The sequence below is a fragment of the Canis lupus genome, chromosome 32 (genome assembly GCF_011100685.1).
Source record: "Canis lupus familiaris isolate Mischka breed German Shepherd chromosome 32, alternate assembly UU_Cfam_GSD_1.0, whole genome shotgun sequence".
In the NCBI taxonomy this organism is placed as follows: domain Eukaryota; kingdom Metazoa; phylum Chordata; class Mammalia; order Carnivora; family Canidae; genus Canis; species Canis lupus.
In genome coordinates, this window is record NC_049253.1 from 10,569,837 (window position 1) to 10,594,369 (window position 24,533).

A 24,533-nucleotide genomic window follows, 5' to 3' on the forward strand; every position below is an offset into this window, starting at 1 on the left:
TTACAAATGTTATTTTCTCAAAGGGCATTATCCCCCTGTTTAGAGGGAACAAAAAGTCCTTATTTCATCTTCAGTTTGGTGATATCAATAGACTTTGGGAAGAGAGACTTTGCAGAACATAAACTGATGGCAATTTCAGATCATTGGAATATTTTGAACAAAATGAAAGACTGCTTGACCTGATATCAAATATCATAATTTGTAAGAATCTCACTACATTGTGCACTCTCTGTAATATGAAGTTTTCGATGTGCATATTTTTAATCAAAACCACAAGGCAAATGAATTTGGATTGAGAAACCTTCTATTTGTCATTGTGAGGAGGGGAAGCTTTTATTTTGTCATTAAAGAGTAGGCAATTTTTTTCATTTCTATAACTTCCAGTACTTTCTGGAAACTCTAGTAACTAAGCACCTTGATCATCTTCTAGATTTCTCTTCTTTCTCTCTCTCTCTTTTTTAAAGATTTTATTTGTTCATGAGAGACACAGAGAGAAAGGGGCAGAGACACAGGCGGAGGGAGAAGCAGGCTCCACTGCAGGGAGCCCAATGCGGAACTCAATCCCAGGTCTCTAGGATCACGCCCCGGGCCAAAGGCAGGTGCTAAACCGCCAAGCCACCCAGGCATCCCGATTTCTGTTCTCGTAAAAATAGAGTAAATAAGAATACTTTCATTCATTGTAAACTGTTATAAAATTGACCTGTCTTAATTCTCTGTAGAAGCAGGAACTTAGACTCTTATCCTAAAGTACAATGATTGCTAAGATGTAACCTACTTTAGTACTTTCAGTGATTTAGAATACCCTTATTATATTGTCAGTAAATTAGACTCCATGAACAATAGAAGCATTCTTTTTTAGGAAGAGTTTTTTTTTTTTTTTTTTTTTTTTTTTTTTTAGATTTTATTTATTTATTCATGACAGACACAGGGAGCGGGGCATAGGTAGAGAGAAGCAGGCTCCATGCAGGGAGCCTGATGTGGGACTCGATCCCAGGACTCCAGGATCACGCCCTGAATCAAAGACATGCACACAATTGCTGAGCCACCCTGGCGTCGTTAGGAAGGGTTTTGATAACAGTCAAAGCGGATAGTTCATATTAGAATATTTCTTTCTGGAGACTGGAAGTCAACATCATTTTTAAGTGTGAAATGTTTCCTTGCTACACCTTGCTTTTGCTTGTTGACAGTAGCTACAGAAGGTGGCTTACTCTGAAAAGCAACATGATCAATCTCTTAAGAATGTCATCTCTTTTGTTACATACTTGTCCTCACCTTGTCTCACTCTGTGCTAGCTAGCCTTTAAAATGCCTTAGGATACCAAGAATGGTATCTACTTAGATCCCTAAATTACAGACCTTCAAACTTCTTATTTTTAAGCTATAACCAAAATTAGCTCAATGTTCTTTGGCATGATCCACTAAGGGTATCATATGAAACCCAGAAATAAGACTATGTGTACTTACATAAAACTAGCTCCTTGTCAAATATCCAAATATATATGTTATGGGACACCAAAGGCTCATAGTAGAGTATTACGTCCTAATATTTGTATTTATGGGTTTTTGATTTCTTTCTAACAAATTGAAAAATGATGTATCTGCAGCAATTGACCGAGATATTGACTCTTCAGTCAGAATGTTTGACTACTGCTACCGCTCAGACTTTTGTGCTAAGTAGAAAAAAAATTTTTTTAGAAGAGGGATCTTTTTCTGAGATTTTTTTTTTAAAGATTTTATTTATTTATTCATGACAGACACACAGAGAGAGGCAGAGACATAGGCAGAGGGAGAAACAGGCTCCATGCAGGGAGCCTGACGTGGGCCTCGATCCCGGGTCACCAGGATCACATCCCAGGCTGAAGGCGGCGCTAAACCGCTGGGCCACCGGGGCTGCCCTTTTTCTGAGATTTTTATCTTCAAACCATGGAAAGCTTCAAAATGCATACAATACAAAAATTATAGAATTTTAGCCAGTGGAAATCTCAGTGAGTAAGTCCAAGTCTCCTCTTCATTTTTTGAATTAGAGAACGAAAAGTGGATCCTAAGCAGGTATTTGGAGGAAGACATCTCACTGACACAGAATTATTCTTCAGTGATGAAGATGGATGTCTGAATAATGGTATGCAGTATATTCTATCTAAATTAATTCATTTTTAAGGAAATATCTTCTAAAATGCTCCATATTTTAATAAGTTCAGTTCATCAAAGTCATCATGTCACATCAGTACAAAGATTCATCTCTTGCTGAATGCCAGCCAATAAGTTTCCAGAAATGACATTTTTTACAGTTTATTGTGTTCTCATCATCAATGGCACAAGCTACATCAAGTGTATTTCTTGAGCAGCACTTAAGATGAATTAGCCATGTGCATTCTGTTTCTGCACACGGAGGTTTCAGTTTCTTAAGAGAAATAAGGGCTTTTAGGTAATAATGTCTTTCAGGTTTTAATCAGCCATAAACTTTTACATTCTTGTTTTTTAAATGGTTGTGTGGTTGAGACCACATACCAGCCACTGGACTGTTTGCTTTGCAAACCTTAGTGGATACCATTATTAGCCCATTTTACAGTTGTGGAAACCAAGACAGAAAGAGCTTGAGTGACATACCCAAGATCACACAACTAGTAAGTAGAAATACTGAAATATAAATTCAAGTCTGTCAGGTTCCAGAGCCTGTGCTTTTTAATTCTTATGCTCTACTGCGCCTTGAACAGTATAAGGTAAATACTGAACATTTGATTTAAAAAAATTCAACCATATATGAATTTTCATTCAGTGGACCTACTAAATTCTAGGCACTGTGGTGGTGCCAGAAAAAAACAAAGAAAAATATGGCATGGCTCTTCCATGGACACGCAGTCACAAATAGAAGTGAATACATCTTTAGGTTCCCATACTTTATTGGGGTTTTTCTTCCCACACAACTGGAAGGCCTTTTGACAAAGGCTCAAGTTGTGAAAACTAACTATGGTGCTCTCTTGTCACTGCAATAAAATTGATTGTATTAAAAAATAAACCACCTTAATTGACTTTAACATTATATGGTTTTACAGTTAGTGATGCTAGAGCTGAATTAGATACTGTAATGCACTCTTCAAGAGTATATTGAATACACTTCATTTCTCCTGTAATATAAATGTTCTCAGTTGAGACAGGGAATGTAACTTAGCATTTTTAAAGCCACTGGCTAAATTACCTCTATTGATGAGGCTCGGCAGGTTCTTTCTGAATGATTTTAAATAACTGCCAAGGGATAAAAGATAGTGCTCCATGGGCTCTAGCCACAGCATGCTCAGAGCCTACTGGGGAGAGAATAAAGCACAAGATCCTGTGCATGAATGGTTCTGTGTTCTGCCTGGAGCATAGCTGACTGACCATCCCTGAAATTGTATAAATGAAAGGAAGTAGGCCAAGGTAGACATTTGTATTAATAATTGGCATGCACGAAGTAAATTAGGCTATCCCATCAGGTCCTTCCTAAAGGAGTGGAAAGGCAGTACAAACCTCCAGAAATAAAGTCTGCTAAAGCAATCTTTTCAAAGCTTTTGACAAACTGCAAACCTCAGCCATTCATTTTTTCTCATTGAAAGGAGAGTTCAGGGAGAAGTTTCAGTTTGGTTCACACATGTGCGCACGCGTGCATGCAAACACACACACACAGTGTATAGGCGTATGAAGCGTGGACTAGGACATCAGAGTTACGTAGCATTGTCCTTATTCACAAAGGAAGTCAAGGAACCTGGTTCTGCCATTAAGAAGAAGGAGGATTTTTCACCAATATCAGAGGGCAGGTGTAGTGCAGTTCCAGGTTCCTTTCGCTCCCGTGTATATTCCCACATGAGCAATCTGTAGTACAGTGGAATCTGGTCCCCTTATTTGTACAGTTATGTCGAGACCATAGGCAGGAATAGCAAGAGGCATCCCAATCAGAAGAGAGAAGTCAAGAAATTCAACCAAACCGTAATTAAGATTTCCAATTTCTTGCAGAAAACAATATGTTCTACTAATTTACATAAGCATTTGTACAGTTGAACTTATTTAGTTCAGTGGATATGTCACAAAAGTAATGTGAAAGAACAAAAGATATATCTAACAGAGAAATGTGGGTGACCACCACCTACACACTTCCTATATCTTGACTGTCCTCCTTAATACATGAGAGGTCATAATGTGTCATTTTAATCATGCTCTTGCATACTCCTATAAACACTCTTCTCCCTCTCCCTCTGACCTGGCCTGGGAAAACCTGAGCCTAGCAAAACACAACTCACCCTCTACTCTACACCTGTACCCACATCACTGAATGAGGGAGGAGAAAAACAACCCAGTTAACTGGTTTCATTTGAAATTCACACCACTAATCTCATGAGGATCCATCATGGTACCCAGGACCCTGATCTATGTTCATAAACCAGTCAGTGTCTTTCTTAGCTATTTCAATCGTTTTTCTTGCTCCAGAATCCTCCAGCATCTAGCATCTCCTTCCTATTTAATTTTGTTCATAACCTTGTTTTTTATTTCCCTGAGAAAATTGAAGCAGTTAGAATATAACTTTTATACACTCCCACCATCAGATCTGATAATTTACTAACATCTGTACCTTCCTCTCCTCCTGTTACAAGGAATCAACTGTCCTCACTTGTGCAGATGAACTAATCTCTCTGCCTTGCTCAAGGCATTGTTCTTGCAGTTGCCTCCCTCCCATATTAGTGATTTTTTCTTTTTACCAAATAATTCTATTAATATAAAAATGAAGCCATATCTTCTATCTTAAACAACAACTTCCGTGACCCTATACCTTTTCCCAGACACTGTTGCATTTACTTCCTCCACAGCAAAACTCATGGAAAGAGTTGTCCACAGTCATCAAAATACAGTTTTCATTCTCTCTTGAATCTAACAAGGCATTCATCTCTACCACTCTGCTGGAAACATTTTTTTGTCAGGGTCACTGATTATCTTCACCATGACAAATTTAATAGTTGGGGTTCAATTCTAATTTTACTGGACTATATTCAACACAGTTGATTGCTCCCTTCTTGAAGCCCTTTCCCTGCTTATTCCCTTGCTTGATAAAACCCTTTCACAGCACTTCTCCTACCTCCCTGGCCTCTTCTCAGCCTTGCTAGTTCTTTTTCTTCTTGACAGTCAGTACATGTTGGAACGCTTGAAGGCTCAGTCCTTGGGCCTTTTTTCTTCTTTATTTTTATTTATTCAGTAGGTGATCTTATGTAATTTCATGGTTATATGTTATCTGTATCTCAAAGGTTCCCAAATTGCTATCTCTATCCTGAACTTCTTCTATGAACTCAAGTCTTATATATCCAACTTCCTACTCAACATCTCTATGTGGTGTTTCATAAACATCTCAGACTTAACGTCCGAAACCAGTTCCTGAGCCTCTACTCTCCAAAGCTGCTTCTTTCACAGCCTTTCCCCAACAGGAAATGGTATCTCCACTCCTTTAGTGTCCCAATCAAACCTTGGAGTTATTCCTGACTCCTGACTCCTCTTTTTTCTCACACCTCACCTCCCTACTCCTATTCAATCTATCTGCAAATCTGGCACCACTTTCTTCACAATATATGTAAAACCTAACCATTTCATATTTTCTTCACCACTAACTATCCTCTGGCCCATCCCATCGTTTATATCTTGCACTTGGATTGTTACAAATGCCTTCTCTTTGTGTTTACACTCTTGCTCTTTTATAGCCTTTCCCCCCAATGAAATGATCCTTTTCAGATATAAGGATTATGTCACTTTGTACAAAACCTTCTCGCTGTGGCTTTCTGGCTCACTTCAGTTAAAAGCTGACTTCTTATCATGACTTACAAAATTGTACACAACCTGTCCCCTCCACTTCTATGACTTCATTCCTTACCCCTTTTCCATCACTCCCTCTAGTCTGGATGCATGGTCAGTTACCTGAACACCCTATCTCCACTTTTCTGTTCCATTTTCCTCTTTTCCTCTGAACCATCTTTCTGTGACCACCCTATAAAATGCCACCTTCCCACTGAATAGCTCTCTTAGCCTCCTTATCCTCGTATATTTTTCTTCTTAGCTGTAATTGCCACCTACCACATTCTTTATAAACATTCTCTTATAGTCTTATCTCACCCAGCAAGAATGATAGTAGGGACTTGGTTTTATTTACTATATTCCTAGCACCCAAAGAACGCCTGGTACTCTGGAGGTGCTAAGTTGAATAAACAATCTGGAGGTGTACTCTGGAGGTGTTAGTTGAATAAATAAACAATCAGCCTTACTCTTCCCATACCCATTACATGCCCAGAAAAATTCTCCTCAGAATCCCTTGAAATTTAGGGCATGGAATACCTCTATTTTCTGCCTCTGTATATCCAAGTGTTTCTGTATCTGTCCTCACTTTCTCCTCTTCTCAGACAAAATGATGCTCCATCTCCTGACCCTTATTCTCTGATACCACTTGCTTTGTGTTCTCTTACATATTTATTTTGCTTTACAATCTATCTCTTTTCTCTTAGCTAAGTTTTCTGTCAGTTTGTAAACATTTTTGATTCTTTCTCACTTTATCACACACAAAAAAACCTGTTCCTCAGCCCTGTGTCCCTTTTAGCTACTACCCTTTTCTTTTCTTCCCTTCACACACAGTTACTTAAAAGAATTGTTTACACAGGTTGGCAAATTGTTGGTATACATGCTTTCTACTTTTTACCATTTGCTGGTTAATTCCAGCACCTTTCCCAATCAGAACCTTCTTGTAATCAATTACTCTAGCACACTTGGCACTTTAGATGACACCTGCTTGCTATCTAAGGAGCTTATTCTTGTCTTAATTTCCTCACCTCACTGCTCAATCAATTACAGGACAGATTCTGACTTCCTATTGGTTAAATGCAATGGACATTTTGTGGTCATTAAGATTTTATTCATTCATTCATGAGAGACGCAGAGAGATAGAGGCAGAGAGAGAAGCATGCTCCATGCAGGGAGCCCGATGTGGGACTGGATCCCGGGATTGGATCCCGGGACTCGATTCGGGGACTCCAGGACCATGCCCCAGGCCGAAGGCAGGCTCCAAACCGCTGAGCTACCCAGAGATCCCTTTAGTTTCTCTTTTTGAAATTCTCTCCAATCTTGACTTCCGTAACTAGTTTGTTGCTGTTTTTAATTCTTTTCCCCCTGTTTCCTTTCTAGGACACTGTTCCTCTCTTGTTTCTGAAATGTTTCTGTTTCTCTACCCAGGTGTATATTTCTCTTATCTTGGGGTGAATGATTCACTAGAGAATTGATGGATAGATTTAAGGAGTTTGTGTGTGTGCGCGCGTGTGTGTGTGTGTGTGTAAAATTTTAAGTGTTTCATGTATGGATATTTCTCACTAGAGCAATAATAACTTCTATTCAATTCAAAAGAGGGTTAAGAATCACTGCTTCATGCATCCCCTTGGTAATCTCTTCCAAACTCATGGCTTTAGCCATTAGGATGATGCAAGTGAGCACAGCATGGTTCAAGTCAGACCCTATGTTCATATTCCAGCTTCCCCTTTTAAAGCTATGTAATTCTGGGGACCCTAACCTCTCTGAGACTTTGTTTTTTCAACAACAAAATGAAGGAAATGATCCCCAATTTGCAGGATTATTGTAACAGGTGTCATTTGTACACTCTTGCTGTCTTATGATAGTCAGTAAGTGGTAGTTATTATGATGCAGCCCCAAACATCTTGGATCCTAAAGCACATAGGCTTCTTCATTTGCAGAGCTTCCTCCCCAGTTTCAAAATAGGTTTTCATTTTTAGGGTTCTTTCTCACTGGAGCAATAAGCATTATGTGACTCATGCATTATAAATTAATTGACTCTGCTAGTACTCATTTGTTAGTGCAAAACATCTACAAATGGCAGCTACTGAGGGCACTGTCATATCCATCTTTCACACAATATTTAGAAAATTGGAATTGGGCACTCACATAAATTTAATAAGCCTGACATGTTTATAAATTCATTTCCAGTATTTATTTGGAATAATCAAAATATCACACTTTTAAAGATCTTAATAAATATCTTTTTATTTTGGAGAAACCAAATTATTCATTATATAAAAGGTAATAAAAATTGGAAATGCAGTAAAAATTGCCTTTGCATTCTTCCAAAAACATGTGTTTTAAAACTATAGAAGCTGAGCAGGTGTCTCTCCTCGCATGTATTCTATATGTTTATTGTGTCCTACTAAACATATGTTTGTAAAACTTGTCATTTATTTACACCATGATGGCCCTTTCTAATTCCATGCCAAATGGTGAAAAGACTTAGAGATGTATTATGTTTTAGAAGTTTGATACACACATTGATAGCCTAAAGTATAAGTTCTTCAAATGACTCCGTGAAATAATGCAGCTAAATCCCAAAACTTTTGCAAAATAGCAAAAGTTCTAACAAACTTGACCTAATAGGAACCCCTATATTACGTGGATCTATGATTTCCTATCATTGGGAGCCTGACTCTGGAACTCTTCTGCCCTTTCCCTACTTCTAGTCTATTCCTAAAAGTGATGTGGGACACATACTGAAAATTAATTCAAAACCTTTACTTACTGAATTTTGAAGAATATTTTTAATAATTTTGCAACATTCTTCCAAGTGATTAAACACACCTTGAATTGGGAAAAATTGGAAAATGGAATTCAAAATGACTGGCCTAGATCTTTGAATGAATTAATTTAGTATGGAAAAAATTTAACAACCTAATTAAGATTCTGTTTAAAAGTATTCTGCAAAAAAATAAAAAATAAAAAAAAATAAAATAAAAGTATTCTGCAGTGAATTAGGTATAATTAGGTATTGTATGATAAATATTTTTATAATCAAGATATTGGGCTAGTAACATTTTGAGAAGTATAGAAGACTAAAGATGTAAACAACTACTCCTAAGTCCATCACCCAGAATGATATATTTTCCTTCCTTTTCTTTTTTTTCTTTTCTTTTCTTTTCTTTATCTTTCTTTCTTTTCTTTCTTTTGCTTTCTTTTTTTCTCTTTCTTTTTCTTTCTTCTCTTCATAAAGATAGATTTACAAACATATGTCTGAATGAATACATATGTATACACATGTAAGATTATATCCTAAAACTGTGTAATCTGTATTTTATATACAATATAAGTAAAATATATGAAGTTCGCAACTGGAATAACATGCATTTTCAGTTTTGTATCATAAGGAAATAATATATATTTATAAATCATAAGTATAAAATTAAAGTATAAAAAATAATATACAAATATATTTATATACTTATAATATATAAATATTTATATAGGAGGATGTAAATAAAAATCCAAATCAACTTCAGTAGAATGGTAGGCATCCAATAAATTTTAATGTAAATGAATGCAGTCTTTATCTTACTTATATTTAGTGTGTGAAATTTTTTTAAAGATTTTTTTAATTTATTTATTTAAGAGAGAGAGAGAGAGAGACAGCAAGCCGGGGGTGCTGCAGAGGGAAAGGTAGAAGCAGGCCCCCCGATGAGCAGGGAGCCCCATGTGGGGCTTGATCCCAAGACCCTGGGATCATGACCTGAACCAAAGGCAGATACGTAATAGACTAAGCCACCCAGGTGTCCTGTGTGTGAAATTTTTAATGACAAAACATACACATAATAAAATTCTTTACTTTTCTATGTTCTTATTATGAACAATTTAATCTTAAGAAAAGATAAATATGATATTTTATTAGAAAATATACTGTTTTTAAATTATTGTGAGGAGTCATTAATTTGTATATAAGAATAAATCTTTAAGTAAGTTATATTATTTAATTATGAAAGGCAAATATCATGGAAGAAATCTATCATTTTTTTAAAAAGAGTTATTTATTTATTTATTTATTTATTTATTTGAGAGTGCACACATGCATCTACACAAGTAGGGAGAGGGACAGATGGAGAGAATCTTAAGCAGACTTCCTACTAAGTGCAGAGCCCAACATGGGGCTTGATCTCATGACCCATGAGATCATGACCTGAGTCAGACGCTTAACAACTGAACCAGCCAGGCACCCTGAAATTGTTCATTCTGAATCATTTTTTGTTTTCCTTATATTGAGTCCAACAAAACTATCTCCATGTTTGCTCTTACTCTTTCTCTCAAATTTTAGAAAAGATATACCCACCAGGTTTGAGACTATAGCTATTTTTTGTCTCTAGAGTAGAATATGGCTTTTCTTTCCCAGAATTAAACCCACCAGTGATTAAATAATTTTTAAAAGAAAACCTTAAATTGAAATACTCTAAGTAGTATTATGTGACTGGCTAACATAAGAATTATTAATATCTATCCTGGAGGACAACATGACAGGCAATATAAATTATGAATAATATTTATTTCAGTCAAGCATGTAAGTCCTTGGAAGCATGAGCAGCTTACAGACATTGAGAGATTATGCAATCTTTGCAAAGTCATTTTTTAATTAATACACATAATCCATAATGCTTTATTTCTTCAATTGCTTTTCTCTGTAGTATATCATTTGCATGTTAATTTGTTTTTAAAATTAACAGACACTTTTTATTGAAATTTGAATTAGTGGAATGAATTGTTGGTATTAGTTTTATAAACTACTATAGATTGTCATGCTGTATTTATATAGCATTTTATAATTTACAAAGTAATTGGATATAATATTCTCATATTAATTGGATATGGAGGCTTACTCAAACTAGGAAGTAATTTCTCTTCGAGATCAAACTTTCATGCCTTTTGTTTGGTGGCCTACGTATAGGTTCGTACATGCTCTTCTGAAGCCTCCACAGGCTCCTGCCTCACTTCCATTTCTATTATCTGAATAAGATTCCGTTGGGTGGAAAGACTTTTTTGACAGAGATGTGTATATTCTGCAGTGAACAGAAGCCAAGAAAACTCTTTAGGGGCTATTGGATTGAGAAATGCATTTTGAAAATATAATCCAGTCGTGTAAGAATAGTAGACTTACAGTTCTTTAAAGATACTGTAAACCATCTTTGGACTTGTCAATTATTCTCACCTTTTAACAATTTAAGAATTGTCACTGAAGTACTTTATGACTTGGGCATTGGGATACTGGGGATGAAATGTAAACAAATTCACTGTATGGTGAGGATGGGCAAAGCCCTGGTACTGCAGGTGTAGAGTATAGCTGTTCCACTTAGTGACACAGACTCTAGGTCAGACTGCAATTCTTACAAGGTTGAGGAATTCCATTGAGATGGCTTTATGCTAGGATCTATTGGTCCTCAAAACATCCTGCCACCAGGACAATCCTGTTGCCACTCAGAGTTCCTCTGATGTCATTCTAAAGCTTTCCCTGGATGCCCAATTTAGATGCTGTTTTCACCTGAAAAGAAAAATAAACTTGACATCCAACTGTGTGGATTTAAGATTTTTGCAAGAGATGGTGAAATTACAGTAATCATCTTCCAATGATCTTTGAGACAGTAAGGGTTCCAAAATACAAGACATAGAAATTGTGATTTTGAATTATTTTCTTTCAATTCAAAAGAATGAAATGAACCTGCATCTGAGAGTACTGAACATAGTAGTAGCAAGCTTGGGATTGTTAAGGATGAGTTTCTAAGTTATTGAAGTAATTTCTTTCTAATTACCTTGAAGCAGATGTAGCACCTTCTAGAGTTGCATGAACAATACTAATACTTCCTCAAGCTTTTGTTAATGAGAGTATGTTTATTTCAAAATTTATCACAGTAAAGATGTATGTGGGTCTGTTATTCTAATTAGTATTTCAAAGTAAGATTGTACTTTAAAAGTGCAAAATTGTGTGCTTAGCTGTGCATGTGTTAATGGAAAAACGGCATTTTTCCCATCTGAAAGGGAGTGACACAGATTTACCATCCATAAAAAAATAGCATGTAGTGAAACTAATTGCCTCAGTCAGAAATCTAAATGACTTTGTTGATTTAGAGAGGGATGGTAGCACTTTCTGGCAGCCATAATTGTGATAACAGCCTCACCAGGAATGGTTAATATTGCTCTTTAATTGCCTAAAGTAACAATACATACTCAAGTGATATGTCATCTCATTTATCATGCTCCATTGTGGTTTATTTGCCCCACAAAACTTTCAGCTCGCTTTGAACACTTTTCTGTCAAGCCTCAGCTACTGGCTGATTGTTTTCCACCATGCTGTTCTGATTACCACTTTTTAAAGTCACTCCTCCTGCTGTTTCGTTTTCTTCACGCTGGTGCCTTAGCTGCCTGGAGGGCATTGCATCGAGCTGTTGACATACAGTAAATCAGTGACTCACAGCATTGAGCATTCTCCACCTTTATATCTACTTTTCAAACCTCAGTATTTCTGTGATTTAACCCTTGGAATGGCTCTTGACTATAGCCAATTTGAGTTTTTATTTCTAGAAACCATTTGGTGATTTGCTTAGGAAAAACGTCCTTTTCAGGAACTCCACTTTTAAAAATTCAACTTAAGTTGTATTTTATAAGCTTTAGTCACATTTTGTAACTATTCATTAAAGGTGTATTTTAGAAAACCAAAAAAATTTGACTTTCACAGTTGACTACTAATAATGTTCACTACCTGTAAATTAGAATAGACTAGAAAGATACCCACGTATGAAGGACAATACTTGGATTTCTCAATGAACTACTCAGAAGCATTTAAAGAAATCCCAAGATATTTCTTTTGGTTATTTGTCTATGAAGATGTCTTCATGTCCGGTGTCCTCCATCACCAGGAAGTTTCTGAGATGCTCTTCACTTTTGGGCTTTTGTCCAGTCTCCTTATATGTTCCCATATAGGAGCTGGCACTGCTATAGAGGAAGCTGACACTGCCACACCCACTGAAATAGGTCCTCTGATCACTTTCCTCATTTATCCAGATAGCTCTATTGCGATGACTACAAGACTACAGCCATTAGACTGTTTCCTTTCAGGTATTCTAGGTGTCTGCTAGGGAATATCTGTTACATCACACTAAGAAGACTTGGCATAAGCAGTCCTGGAATCTTGTGTAAGGTTTGCATTGTGTAATACATGTTTTAGGGACAGTTATCAAATTTGTCATGTTATATGCATAATTTGGGGGAGAAGCCTCTCTATCAACCCCCTTTCATATCTCCTTTTCATGTTCCCCACCCTACACACACACACAATCATGCACACCACAGATATTTGAAATTCATGTCACACATTATAGTAGTCTGAGTTTCCTGGTACTTATAATTGTTAATGCCTACATAAAAGTCAACTTTTTAATTTTACTGTCGTTTATTGTTTGTTTTCACTACCACTAACATAAATCCAGAACATAATGTATATTTGTCTAGAATAACATACAAATGTACACAGACATTGCACTAAAATCATTTGTTCAGTGTAATGGTAGAGATACCACATTTTAAAGATAGACAGGAAAGCTGTGATCTGCAGAACAATTGTAGGAATAAAAAGATCTCAGCAATGATGCTTAACTCTATTCTTTGGTAATAAGTATTTCTGATTTTAGACAATCCTACCTTTGGGTTTCACCAAGAAAATTTATAAAAGATGTAATGTATTCTGAGTTTCTTTAAAAGATGCATGTTCATATTTCTGAGTTTACTTTAGTTTGAAACTTCAGAAAGGACAGAGTTTAAAGCATCCAGAGAGAGACAGAGTGTCAGTGGGAATGAGCATGTATTGTAATCTTGTCCATTACATGGATCTGGGAAGATCTGCATTTACATGTAGGTGGAGAGCTCTACCTTTGTAGGTTCCCCATGTTTAGCCCTGATTTTAGGATTGTATGTTACCCTCAAGAAGCTTAGCTGACCTGGTTTGTGTATAGATATCACTTAATAGGCTGGGTGGCTGCTGGTCCTAGGTCTACATCTCCAAGCAGAGATTCACACTGTTGCTTGCAATCCAGGGGCCATAGGGAAGTTTAGAGCATCCACTCAGCTGAAGGCTGCTCCGATACCATTGTTGATCTGAGTAAGTCTGCGTACAACTGCAAATTTAAACTTCAGTGAAAGGCAGAATGACCCGGTGGAAAATGCTCGAACATTGGGATCAGATTTGGGTTTAAAATCTGGCTTTTCCACCTCTAGGCTGTGTGAGTGTTAGTTGATTTCTATGAGCCTCAGTTTCTTCATTTGTAAAATGCAGAGCAGTCATAAGGAATAAACGGACTAACATGTCCAAAAGTGCCTGGGTACTTGGAAAGGAATTAATGTTATTCATTTCTCCCTCTTCACTACTAGAGTATACAAGTGGTGTGAAAAACATCCACAGTAACTGGTTTTGCTTCCTTTGCTGGTTTGATTAGATAAAATCTGGCTTAAGATATTTTCAGACAAAACTCTTAAAAATCATCTGTTCTATTCCTGGTTAGTTAGAAAACAATTACCTAGAGAAGTTGTAAGCCTGGAGAGAGGCTGAGAAAGAAGGAAAGAGAGAAAGAGGGAGGGAGAGAAGGAGGGAGAGGGAGAGTATTCTCTGGGAGTTGTACTAGTTCTGTGCTTTTCTGTATTGATACCCAGTGACATACAGCTGGTACAATAAGATTGTACATTATTAATTTATTTTTAAAGATTCCCTAACTTGGTGTACACTTTTTATTTCATCTCATCTTATATGAAACTCAATTAGAGGTTTTAAGAAGGTGATATGTAATCAATACTTTTATTTACAGGTGATTTTCCTTAAGAAGCATTTACAGTTCTGCTGCTTTGGAATTTTTCTCAGCTTAAACAACAAAGTGACATTCAAACTGAATTAGATTGTCCAGTGGTTTCCATGATCTATTGACTGAATAGGGAATTATGATGCACTTTAATTGAGCCCAAGACCTCTCATATTCTTTTTAAATGCCCTTTGGTTGGATTGTACAGAGCAAAAGACAGGTGTTAATTTTTAAAATTGACTTAAAGTATTATTGAAACAATGAGAAATCCAAAGACTCAGGGAATTCTAAAACTAAAAATATCTGCCTCTTTTTTTCTTGTCATTGTGCTCTTTGATATGTAGCTCATAGTAATAGTCTGTGCTAAAAGGCCTTCTATTTAAGTAATCCATTCATTACAATAATGTAGTTCACCTTTTACCTTCTTTTTCTCCAGTTTAACCCTAGAGCATACTAAAAGCCCTTGAGTCATTTTGGAGTTGACATATAATAGACCATAATAGCAAGATTTTAGATAAGTATCATAGAATAAAAATATGATATTTTTTAAAACCACAGAGTAAAATTTGTCAGTAGTTAGGTACTAATATCTTCAAACATTTTGTAAAGATTTTCAGAACTAGTTTTGCTAGTGAAAGTATTCACTTATTCACTTACAATGACAATTCTGTAATTGTTTTCCTTTTTTCTTTTCAATTTCAGGGTCAACCTGGTCCTCAGGTAAGTGAATTCTTTTCCTAACAAATTGATTTCAATTTAGAATTTACTCAGTGTGGAGATTTTTCTGCAATTCTTTTCAAAGACTATAGAAAAGCTATGAACCGGTAATCATGACACCACACAGTAGACTAAATATTTCCCAGGAGTAAAGCTCTGGGGCCTCTCCAGGGTTGTGTGAGCCACATCAGCTGTTGGGCCAGATGGCAAGTTTAACAATGTACTATCATACAAAGTAAAACTCTTAACTGATCTGAAACAGTGCCACAGGACTTTAATATAAGATAAAATGACTAAGTAGATATGGGTATGAACTGGTTTGCATTAGGTACTGATTAATCATGTTCTAATAATGTTGCTGTAAATCCACACAGACTCTAATTATTTAGACGGTGATCATACCAGCTACTTTTGATTCATTACAGACAGATATTGAATTTGATCTATATTTTCAATATAAACCAACTGCTGATGACATGATTTATAATTAAATGTGAATGCAGTCAACTGAAAAATCTTCAGAACTATAAATCATATTGAAGAAAATGAGGAAATTTTAGAAAGGGGACGAATGCGTAGGAAGATGAAAGTACAAAAGAAGAAAGTTGTCAGAAATGAAGAGTCAGTAAAAAACAACAAGCTCGACACTAATACTGATTGTGGTCTGTAGGAAACAATGGAGAAGGGAAAGCCATTATTAATGTTTTAGCTTTAACACCATAATACCTGTAAATAACATAGCTATTTATTGAGTTCCTCTTTCCCCTTGATATACCAAATGCTATTTATGCCCTAGATTATTTTGTAAATAAACAATTTCCATGATATTTTTGCTAGTCAATGTTCAAATTGTTTATTGGGAGCTAATTCTTATACTAGATCATGAGAATATTACTTATAGTTTTTATGAGCTCAGGGGCTAAGGCTATCTAACAAAACAAAAAAGCACTATATACTTCAGTAGAACAGTCCTTTCCATAGCATGTTCATGAGAAAATGTTTGATGTATAATTAATTTATATTCATATCAGAGGATACTCTTATTATTTGTGATTTCCATTCTTATTTTCTAAGTTGGCTCAATTATCAGAGGGGAAAAAAAAACCTGCAAAAGAAAATTGTAGCTTGTTTCCTAAATTTGGAACTGCTATATTATGAGATGAAGTCAAAGTAAAAGGTGCTTTGCATGCTATATTTTACTTAATGCTTACAACAGCCCTGGAAAGCACTATTTTATACACACACATAACACACACACACACATGCACACACACACACACACTCAGAATCAGAAGAGATACATGACTCATCTGGAGTGACACAATAAAACAGAGGCAGAAGTCAAATATGTCTGTAAAAACCTCCTACCCCTGTAGCACTCAGCTCTCAAGAGAAGACTAAAAGGAGAGATGACAAGATAAATGAAGTTGGAATGCTGGTTCTGTGATTATTATAATCTGTAACATATTTTAAGTATTAATAGGACCTCTGTCTTAGCCTGGATCACCTCTGCCTACCCTAAAGCAGTCTTTTATTTATTTTTTATTTATTTTTTATTTTTTTTAAAGCAGTCTTTTAGATAAGGATTTGGGTATAAGTAATTTCTTTGGGTGACAATCCCAGGAAACATTGTGAGGGAGTGAGGAAATGATACAGGAAAGGCAAGATGGCCAGAAAACAGATGTATTCCTGAGGAAGTGGTGAGAGACTTAGAGAGCTTGTCTCAGAATTGCCCACTGAAAGGCGGGGAAATGGATCTATTTATCCACTAATTTTCCTTCCTTCATTATTGAGAATTGTGGCTGGGTGTTAACTCCTCCACACTTCTGGCCTGCCCCAGGAGGTCCAGTGTGCTCCAGCTGCTAGAGGAATGCAGGAAGCCATAGGGATGTAGGGAAGTGTGGGACCTGTATTCACACTGCCTTGGAGGGAGGCAGGGATGAGGGTTGGCACCTAGATCTGTGATGACGTCCAAGTGCAAGAGTCCTTATAGACAAAACAAAGAGGGGAAAATTCAGATATGGATGTAAGGACTTAGAGAATTGGACAAAAAGAGAGCATTGAAAGCATATTAGTTAATGAGATGTTAAAGAAAATAACTGTAAGAAGAATATGTTCATGAATCTTGGTTTGTAGCCACAGTTCACGGGCAGAAGAAAGATGACGAACCAGCATAGGAAGCCAAGAGTGGGCAGAATGTCACAGATTACTGTCACCAAGATCTGAAAATATATCATGACACTTAAAAAAGTAATGTCTGTCTAACTGCCTGTACTTGAAAATTTTGGAAGCTTTCAAGGAGGATAGAATTGGCATTTTAAAATGGTGACCTGCTCTGGCTTTCCTTCATCTTGGCTATCTGTTTGACTTTAGTGGACACTCAAATCCCATGATCATTTTGTTCAAAGTGTCTCCCTCTTGTCGCAGCAAAAGGATAAGCCATGGATTCAGGAAGAATACGCATGAGGGGAAATGCAAGGCTAGGAAATAACTCACATTGTCTTTCTCAGGCACGAAAGGTAGGCAGAGAGTTTTGTTGGTATGCCCCCAAAGGAAAACTCTGACCTATGCCTGAACTCTACATCATCATCATAACTTTTTTCAAAGGAAACTTCCAATTTTAGATTTTAAATTAAATAATTCTTAATGGGGTTTTTCATTTAGTGCTTAATGATTATTAATTATGCACTGAGATTTTTATGAAGTATAGATGTATTTTGATATAAAGGCTCCTTTCCATCTGTATTTTTATTTTCCCTACCACCTACTATAATGTATTACTTTCCTAGCCGCTGATCTACTTTTGGGAAATTTCTTCTGTAAAAATTAGAAATTAAATAGGCCTTTACCTCCAAGAATAAATTTTATGTATCTAAAAATATGAACACTGAGAAATGTGAATGTGTTTATCAATATGTGCAGCAGAGTTATAGTATTTTATACAATTATATCATACATTACCATATTACCGTGAATCCACTTTTTCCTTGAGTAAATTTATATAAACTATACATTAAATCTATTTAACACATATGTATAAAGTACATACAGCAAATAAGCAAGGATTGTACATTTAATACCTAAATTAGGAAATTTTTATGAGTTTTTAAATGGTTGAAAGTTTTCTTTGATTAAATTTCTCTGAAAATGTTCATGTTCTGTTTTTTGGCTTACTAAAAATGATTCTATTCACATACAGTGTATATATAGTGTACAGAAACTTATAATTGGGGGTATGTCTTCCCTTTTTTTCCTTCATCTTTTTGGTGACTTAAAATGACATCCACTTTTTTCTTAAAATATCTACTTCTTTAAATTCCCTAATTTTATAATATTTCTTAGCTAAAATTCTTCATTACTAATTTTTTGTGAGATATATATATATTTTGTGAGATAAATATATATTTATATATATTTATTTATTGAAATATATATTTATATAAATATATATATATTTCAATGCGACTAATGTGCCACATTTCTTCCCTGCTTATCCTGCTCCTCCCTTATCCCATATTGGGGCTATGGCTTCTTAGCACATATTGTTAACTGTGGGAAAAGGGAAGAGCATGAATATTACAAAATTTTCTATTACCCTCTCTTCTCATCTCTTTTTGCAACTAGTTAAGGAAAAAAAAGGAAGAACAAAGTTTGCTACCTAACCAACATTTCTCCAAACAAATTCCCTTTACTAGTCCTCAAACCAAGTTTCTCACCTGCTCCCTGAGTCGTAACTATGTCACCCAGAGATAACTCCTTAGCTGGACTACTTAGTCCACTGAAAATCCATACTTCCACTGAGTGAGTAGCATTGTGAGAGATGCATTTCTAAAATCCAAAATCCAAGTTTACAGATTTTCCATTAAGACAGTATTACTGATACTGTTTAGATTGTACAATAAGAAAAATTTTTGGTGCATTAGGAATAGGCTTTTGTGGATTGAGCTGGGAACATAAACCATATTTTATTAGGATTCCTGTGGGAAGATACAATCAGATTTCCAAACAGCTAAATTCCAAAAAAAAAAAAAAAGAATTGTCAATGTTTAGAGATTATACATCCTTTAAAGTTTACTAAAGTACTTGGACAGAATTATAATTGGCAACTTGTTATTCATGTGCAAATGTTTATGTCAGTAGTGTTCTCGCATAGGTTGAACATTCCCACGTCATCTTATTCACAGTATTATTCAGTGCAAAACTCTTCTTTAGAGAGGGAAAGGCTCGATTCTGCTTCTTCGATATCACATTTTCTTTGGTAAGGACTTCTAGGTTAATAAAGTTTTATTTTGTAGACTGATAGTAAAGAGGGAAAATGTCTGTTACTCAGGGATTTCTTCTGGTCATCTTCTGAAAGCTGAAGATGGCTTAGGTGGATTTAACCTAGATTGTTAAGAAATTGTGAAGACTGCAAGGCTAAATGACTGCAGTGATAGTATGAAACTGAATACAAAAATGGGCCTTAGGAAAAAGAGGTGAGTCTTTGCATTTCCCTAATTGGGTGAGCAAATGGTTCTTGGCAAGGGAAATGAGATGGTGAAAGGGTATTAAGAAGGGAAAAAAGGCAATTCTAGCAGCTGTGGTTAAGATAAGAAAAGAGGCAGGGAAATGAATGGAGAGGATGCTGCTGTGAATCCACTGTATTAAAGGAAATCAAATCCTCGGAGAGGAAAAAGAATGGGATAGAGTAAATAATGTTGCAGAAACTAAGGAAAAAATGGCTGGGAAGAAGAAAAAATTAGGGATGAGAGAGCAAGTAAGGGAAGAAAGGAGGAAAGGAAATTAGGTGAGTGTATTTCAAACTAGAGGTCAATGAGAATTATTTGGGAAGGGTGGAGTAAAATTAATCTATTGAAATGAAAGTCACCCTGTTTGTTCATTAATTCATATTCATATTAGCACAGTTGAAGTCAGTACCATAAAGTTTTTGTTTAGCTACTATGTACAAGGCACAGCAATAAGGCTGTGAAGTTGTGGTGAACAAGACCGACCCAGTCTCTGTTCTTTTGGCAGTTCTTTTAATATTAGTAGTCAAGGAGAGCATTAAAGTTCTGTCAATTCTGGAAGACCTGCCATTCTGAGGATGAGTGCAACCCCACCTGCCAGTCCTGCCCTGCACCTGCACATTGGGGAATCCCTAGGTATCATGGGGACCTTAAATGTAAGGCATTTAAGGAAACTTTTCCAAAATGTAGGTGAAAAAAAAATATGTAGGTGACCCATTGCTCTAAGTGTGGTCCTGGTGCCATGCCTTAGTTCTAAGAATTGAGTTTCTGCCCACATTCAGACACCCCTCTTCTGATAGTTGAGTCCTGGCTCCCCATGCCCACATTTCCTGTCCACATGACTCTTCATGCCAAGTCCTCCTTTTCCTTTCCTGTCTACTACCAGGCTTGAGAGTTGTGGTGCTTATGCTGGATGCAACCACAGAACAGTGAAATCCCTCTAGCTTACTGCCTGCCTGACAATTCCACATTTTTGTTTCTCTTGATTCTGATTTCCCCATTGCCATTCTGCAAGCTGTAAGGATATGACTGTTGTCTGCCTGGCCGGTCATGGCTGCAAGGGAGGTGAGTCACGAAAGTGAACATTTAGCTTCTTCCTGTCTGTATGACAGAGATACTGAGAGTTAGGATGGAGCATAGCATCAGCCAGTATCATCCCATATATGTCTCCTGGGTAAAGTTTTTTTCTCATGGTTCTGATTGTGTCATTCTTCTGACCCCTAAACTTTAAATTTCAATATGATTATCATTTAGAGGCCAACAAAATCTAATTATTTGCCTGACATTTAAATCTTTTGATTTGGCCTATTTTTCTAGCCCTATCTCCCTCTAATTTTTCGTTAATGCTCTGAACACAATGCTTCATCCAAATCAGATACAGCCCTGTACTTTTTTTTCTCTTCAAATCTGTTTCTCTTCATTTGTCTTTTCTTAGATTGTTCTTTTCTCAGAACCGTTTCCCTCTTTGCCCCTAGGTATACTGGTTTCACACATCCAGATATGGTTACCTTTCATACTTACCTAAGTATCTCTTCTTCAATCAAGATAGCTGCACTCTTGCTAAATCACCACAGCACTTTATGTGGACAGATTTTTATACTACTTTACCGTAGAGAGGGGCATAGATAATGAAATCAGAGAGATTGTAAGTCAGATCTTAGTTTTTCATTTACAAGCTCTGTGACCTTGGGCAAGTTACCCAGTCCTCTGAATCTCATTTTCCCCATCTGTAAGGCAGAGATGATAATTTCTTATCTTAACAGATAGTGTGAGGATTAAAATAAGATAATATATGTATGACTCTTAATGCAGTGCTTATAACATGGCAGGCACTCAATAAATATTAATTTCCTCCCTCTATTGTACTTTTTCCTCCTTCTCTTGTGTTATAGTCATTTATACACATCCCTTCTCTCTTGATTGCTAGCTTTTATGGTCTCCAAGGGCAGAGTTATGCTTTCTCTCATCTTTAGTATCCTCCATAACATTTTACTTAGTACCTGGTAAATAGTAGATGTTCAACAAATGCTGTTATGAATAGTATATGTAAAGGTAAGGAAAAAGGAGCTGAAGGAGAAAGAAAACTATCACTTTTCTAAAATTATCAATTTATCTTCATGATTCTAAATGTCCTGTCATATTACCATGTGTCATCAATAATGCCATTTAAAACAGGTCTCTGGGCAGCTCTGGTGGCTCAGCGGTTTAGCGCCGCCTTCAGCCCAGGGCATGATCCTGGAGACCCGGGATCAAGTCCTACATCAGGCTCCCTGCATGGAGCCTGCTTCTTGCTCTGCCTGTGTCTCTGCCTCTCTCTCTGTGTCTGTCATGAATAAATAAATAAAATCTTTTAAAAAAATAAAAAATAAAATAAAAAATAAAACAGGTCTCTGATGTTTCTAAGCTCTGGTATTTTACTGAACATTTGTCAATTTTAATATCTCACTTCCACTTGGTTTGGAGAGTTTGGATATCTTTGTTTCCTTTCAATATAGTAGTTTATATATATTGATATTTAATATTTGGTCAAATAAACAGATAGCCTTAATCCAGGGCCATTCTTATGATGTATTATTTTAGTTTTTAGCCATTTATTTATAGGGTTCAAGGCTTATCTTTGATTCTTAATAATCAAGACAGTTATGGAAACTAGTTTATGGTGATTGTGTTTAATGCCACATTTCTTAAACAATAATATTCTCCTACTAATAAATACTTTAGTAGAAATTGTAGAAACTAGTTTTAAAAAAATACTTCTCAGCAGTTCATCTTATGTGCATTATGGAGATACAATGGCCTTTTATTCGCTCCCAATAACTCCATCAGTATGTTTAATAAAGGTTAAGGGGATAGTGGAACCACTGTATTAAGTGAAAGATACCCCTTCTGTACCAAGGGCATTTCTTTTGCATAAAATTTTCAGAATTTTAAGCCCTCCTCGTAACTCCCCTTTGGAGTCGCATGTGAGTATAAAGGAAATATAATTCCCTTAGGAATTTGGAGGACTAATGCGGCATGTATGTTGTAATTCTGTATTACTCAGTGAGAAAAAAATGTAAGAGAAAACCACAAGCAAATACCATCAGACAACTGCACATGAAGGCGTGTGGCTTCCATTTGTATTTTTTCAAATGCACTTGAAAGAAGTGGAAGATGTCACATTGCCTTTTTCCAACAAATCCCCTTTTGCTTTTTTGTTGTTGCTGTTCTGACATTGTCACTGCCATTTCACAATATTTTGCTAAAATGTACAAGAATCAAGCTGTGTGTGTCTTGTAAGGAATTAATCCCAAATAAAATAGTATATTTTGGGACAATATTTAACTTTATGTTCATATGTTTTTAATTATATACTAAGCTCCTTCTAACCTAACACTTTAGCAATTCCCATATTTCATGTTTGTGTTCCAGTCCAGGCTTTTCCAGATCCATATAGTCTCACTTGGGGGCAAGGGGAGGACATGTACATTCTCCGATAAATTTGAAAAGCATGTGTCTGTGTGTGTGCATGTGTGTATGTGTGTGTGTATAGAAAAATATTTCTTTTGTTCAATACATAATAGAACTATCATATTAAACTAGTAATGTATTCTATCCTGAATAAATCATTTTAGATCTGAAAAAATAGTATCATTCCCCATTATCTATATTTTATGTAGTAGTTATATGATAAAGAAAATGATTATAAAACTCTTAACATTTTAATTTTTTTTGTATTTTATTAAGTAAGTGGTTAATTGAAAGACTCCATTGTACTCCATATAGCTTATACCTATATATACTTAACACTATATAAATATATACTTATATACATAGTATAAGAGCTTATTTATTTTATTATTACCCATATTTCCTTTTTTACATGGTGATTTGTATATTGAAACGGTATAACATCATCTCAACATTTAATTTTAGCTTAAAATTTTTTCCCACTGAAATTAATCAAAGAATTTGTTTCTGTGAACAACTTCATGCTTTATTTTCATCAAATATATTGCTTTTAATTCTGTCTGAATAAAGGTGTATGGGACATAGCCTTTCATGAATAATTATTCCAACTTTGATTTACATATGTTGAAGCTGTTATCAGTCCCTAAACTTACTCATTTTTGTATCTCAATTTCTTTATAATGTGATGTTATAGAGAAAATGCACACTAAATTTTTATTGAATAAATGTCTACAATTGGGACACCTGAGTGGCTCAGTCAGTTAAGTGGCGGATTCTTGGTCTGGGCTCAGGTCATGACCTCAGGGTCCTGAGATTGGATTCCATGCTGAGCATGGAATCTGTTTGTCCCTTTCCCTCTCTCTCTGCTCCTCCTTGCCACCTCCTCCCCGCCAATAAGTAAATAAAATTAAGAAAAATAAATGCCTACAATTAATAATTCAGATTTAAAGATAATTTTATATGCATTTAATTATGAAATGACTGAAACAACTGAAAATGCCAACTTTTAGGGTCTGTTTTTATTTATTTATTTATATTTTTTAAAGATTTTTATTTATTTATTCTTGAGAGACAGAGAGAGAGAGAGAGAGAGAGAGAGAGGCATGGACACAGGCAGAGGAAGAAGCAGGCTCCATGCAGGGAGCCCGACATGGGTCTCGATCCCGGGTCTCCAGGATCAGGTCCTGGACTGAAGGCGGTGCTAAACCACT

At 35.9% G+C, this 24,533-nt stretch overlaps 1 protein-coding gene across 6 annotated transcripts in view; it reads left to right on the plus strand.

The window, feature by feature from the left end:
* COL25A1 (collagen type XXV alpha 1 chain) overlaps window positions 1-24,533 on the plus strand; it is a 444,588-nt gene that overhangs the window by 247,346 nt on the left and 172,709 nt on the right. For all 6 annotated transcript variants that reach the window (XM_038581926.1, XM_038581929.1, XM_038581924.1 and 3 more), the window contains exon 5: window positions 15,353-15,370. In XM_038581926.1, the coding sequence (XP_038437854.1) occupies window positions 15,353-15,370 (18 nt within the window). The remainder of the gene's footprint in view (window positions 1-15,352; window positions 15,371-24,533) is intronic.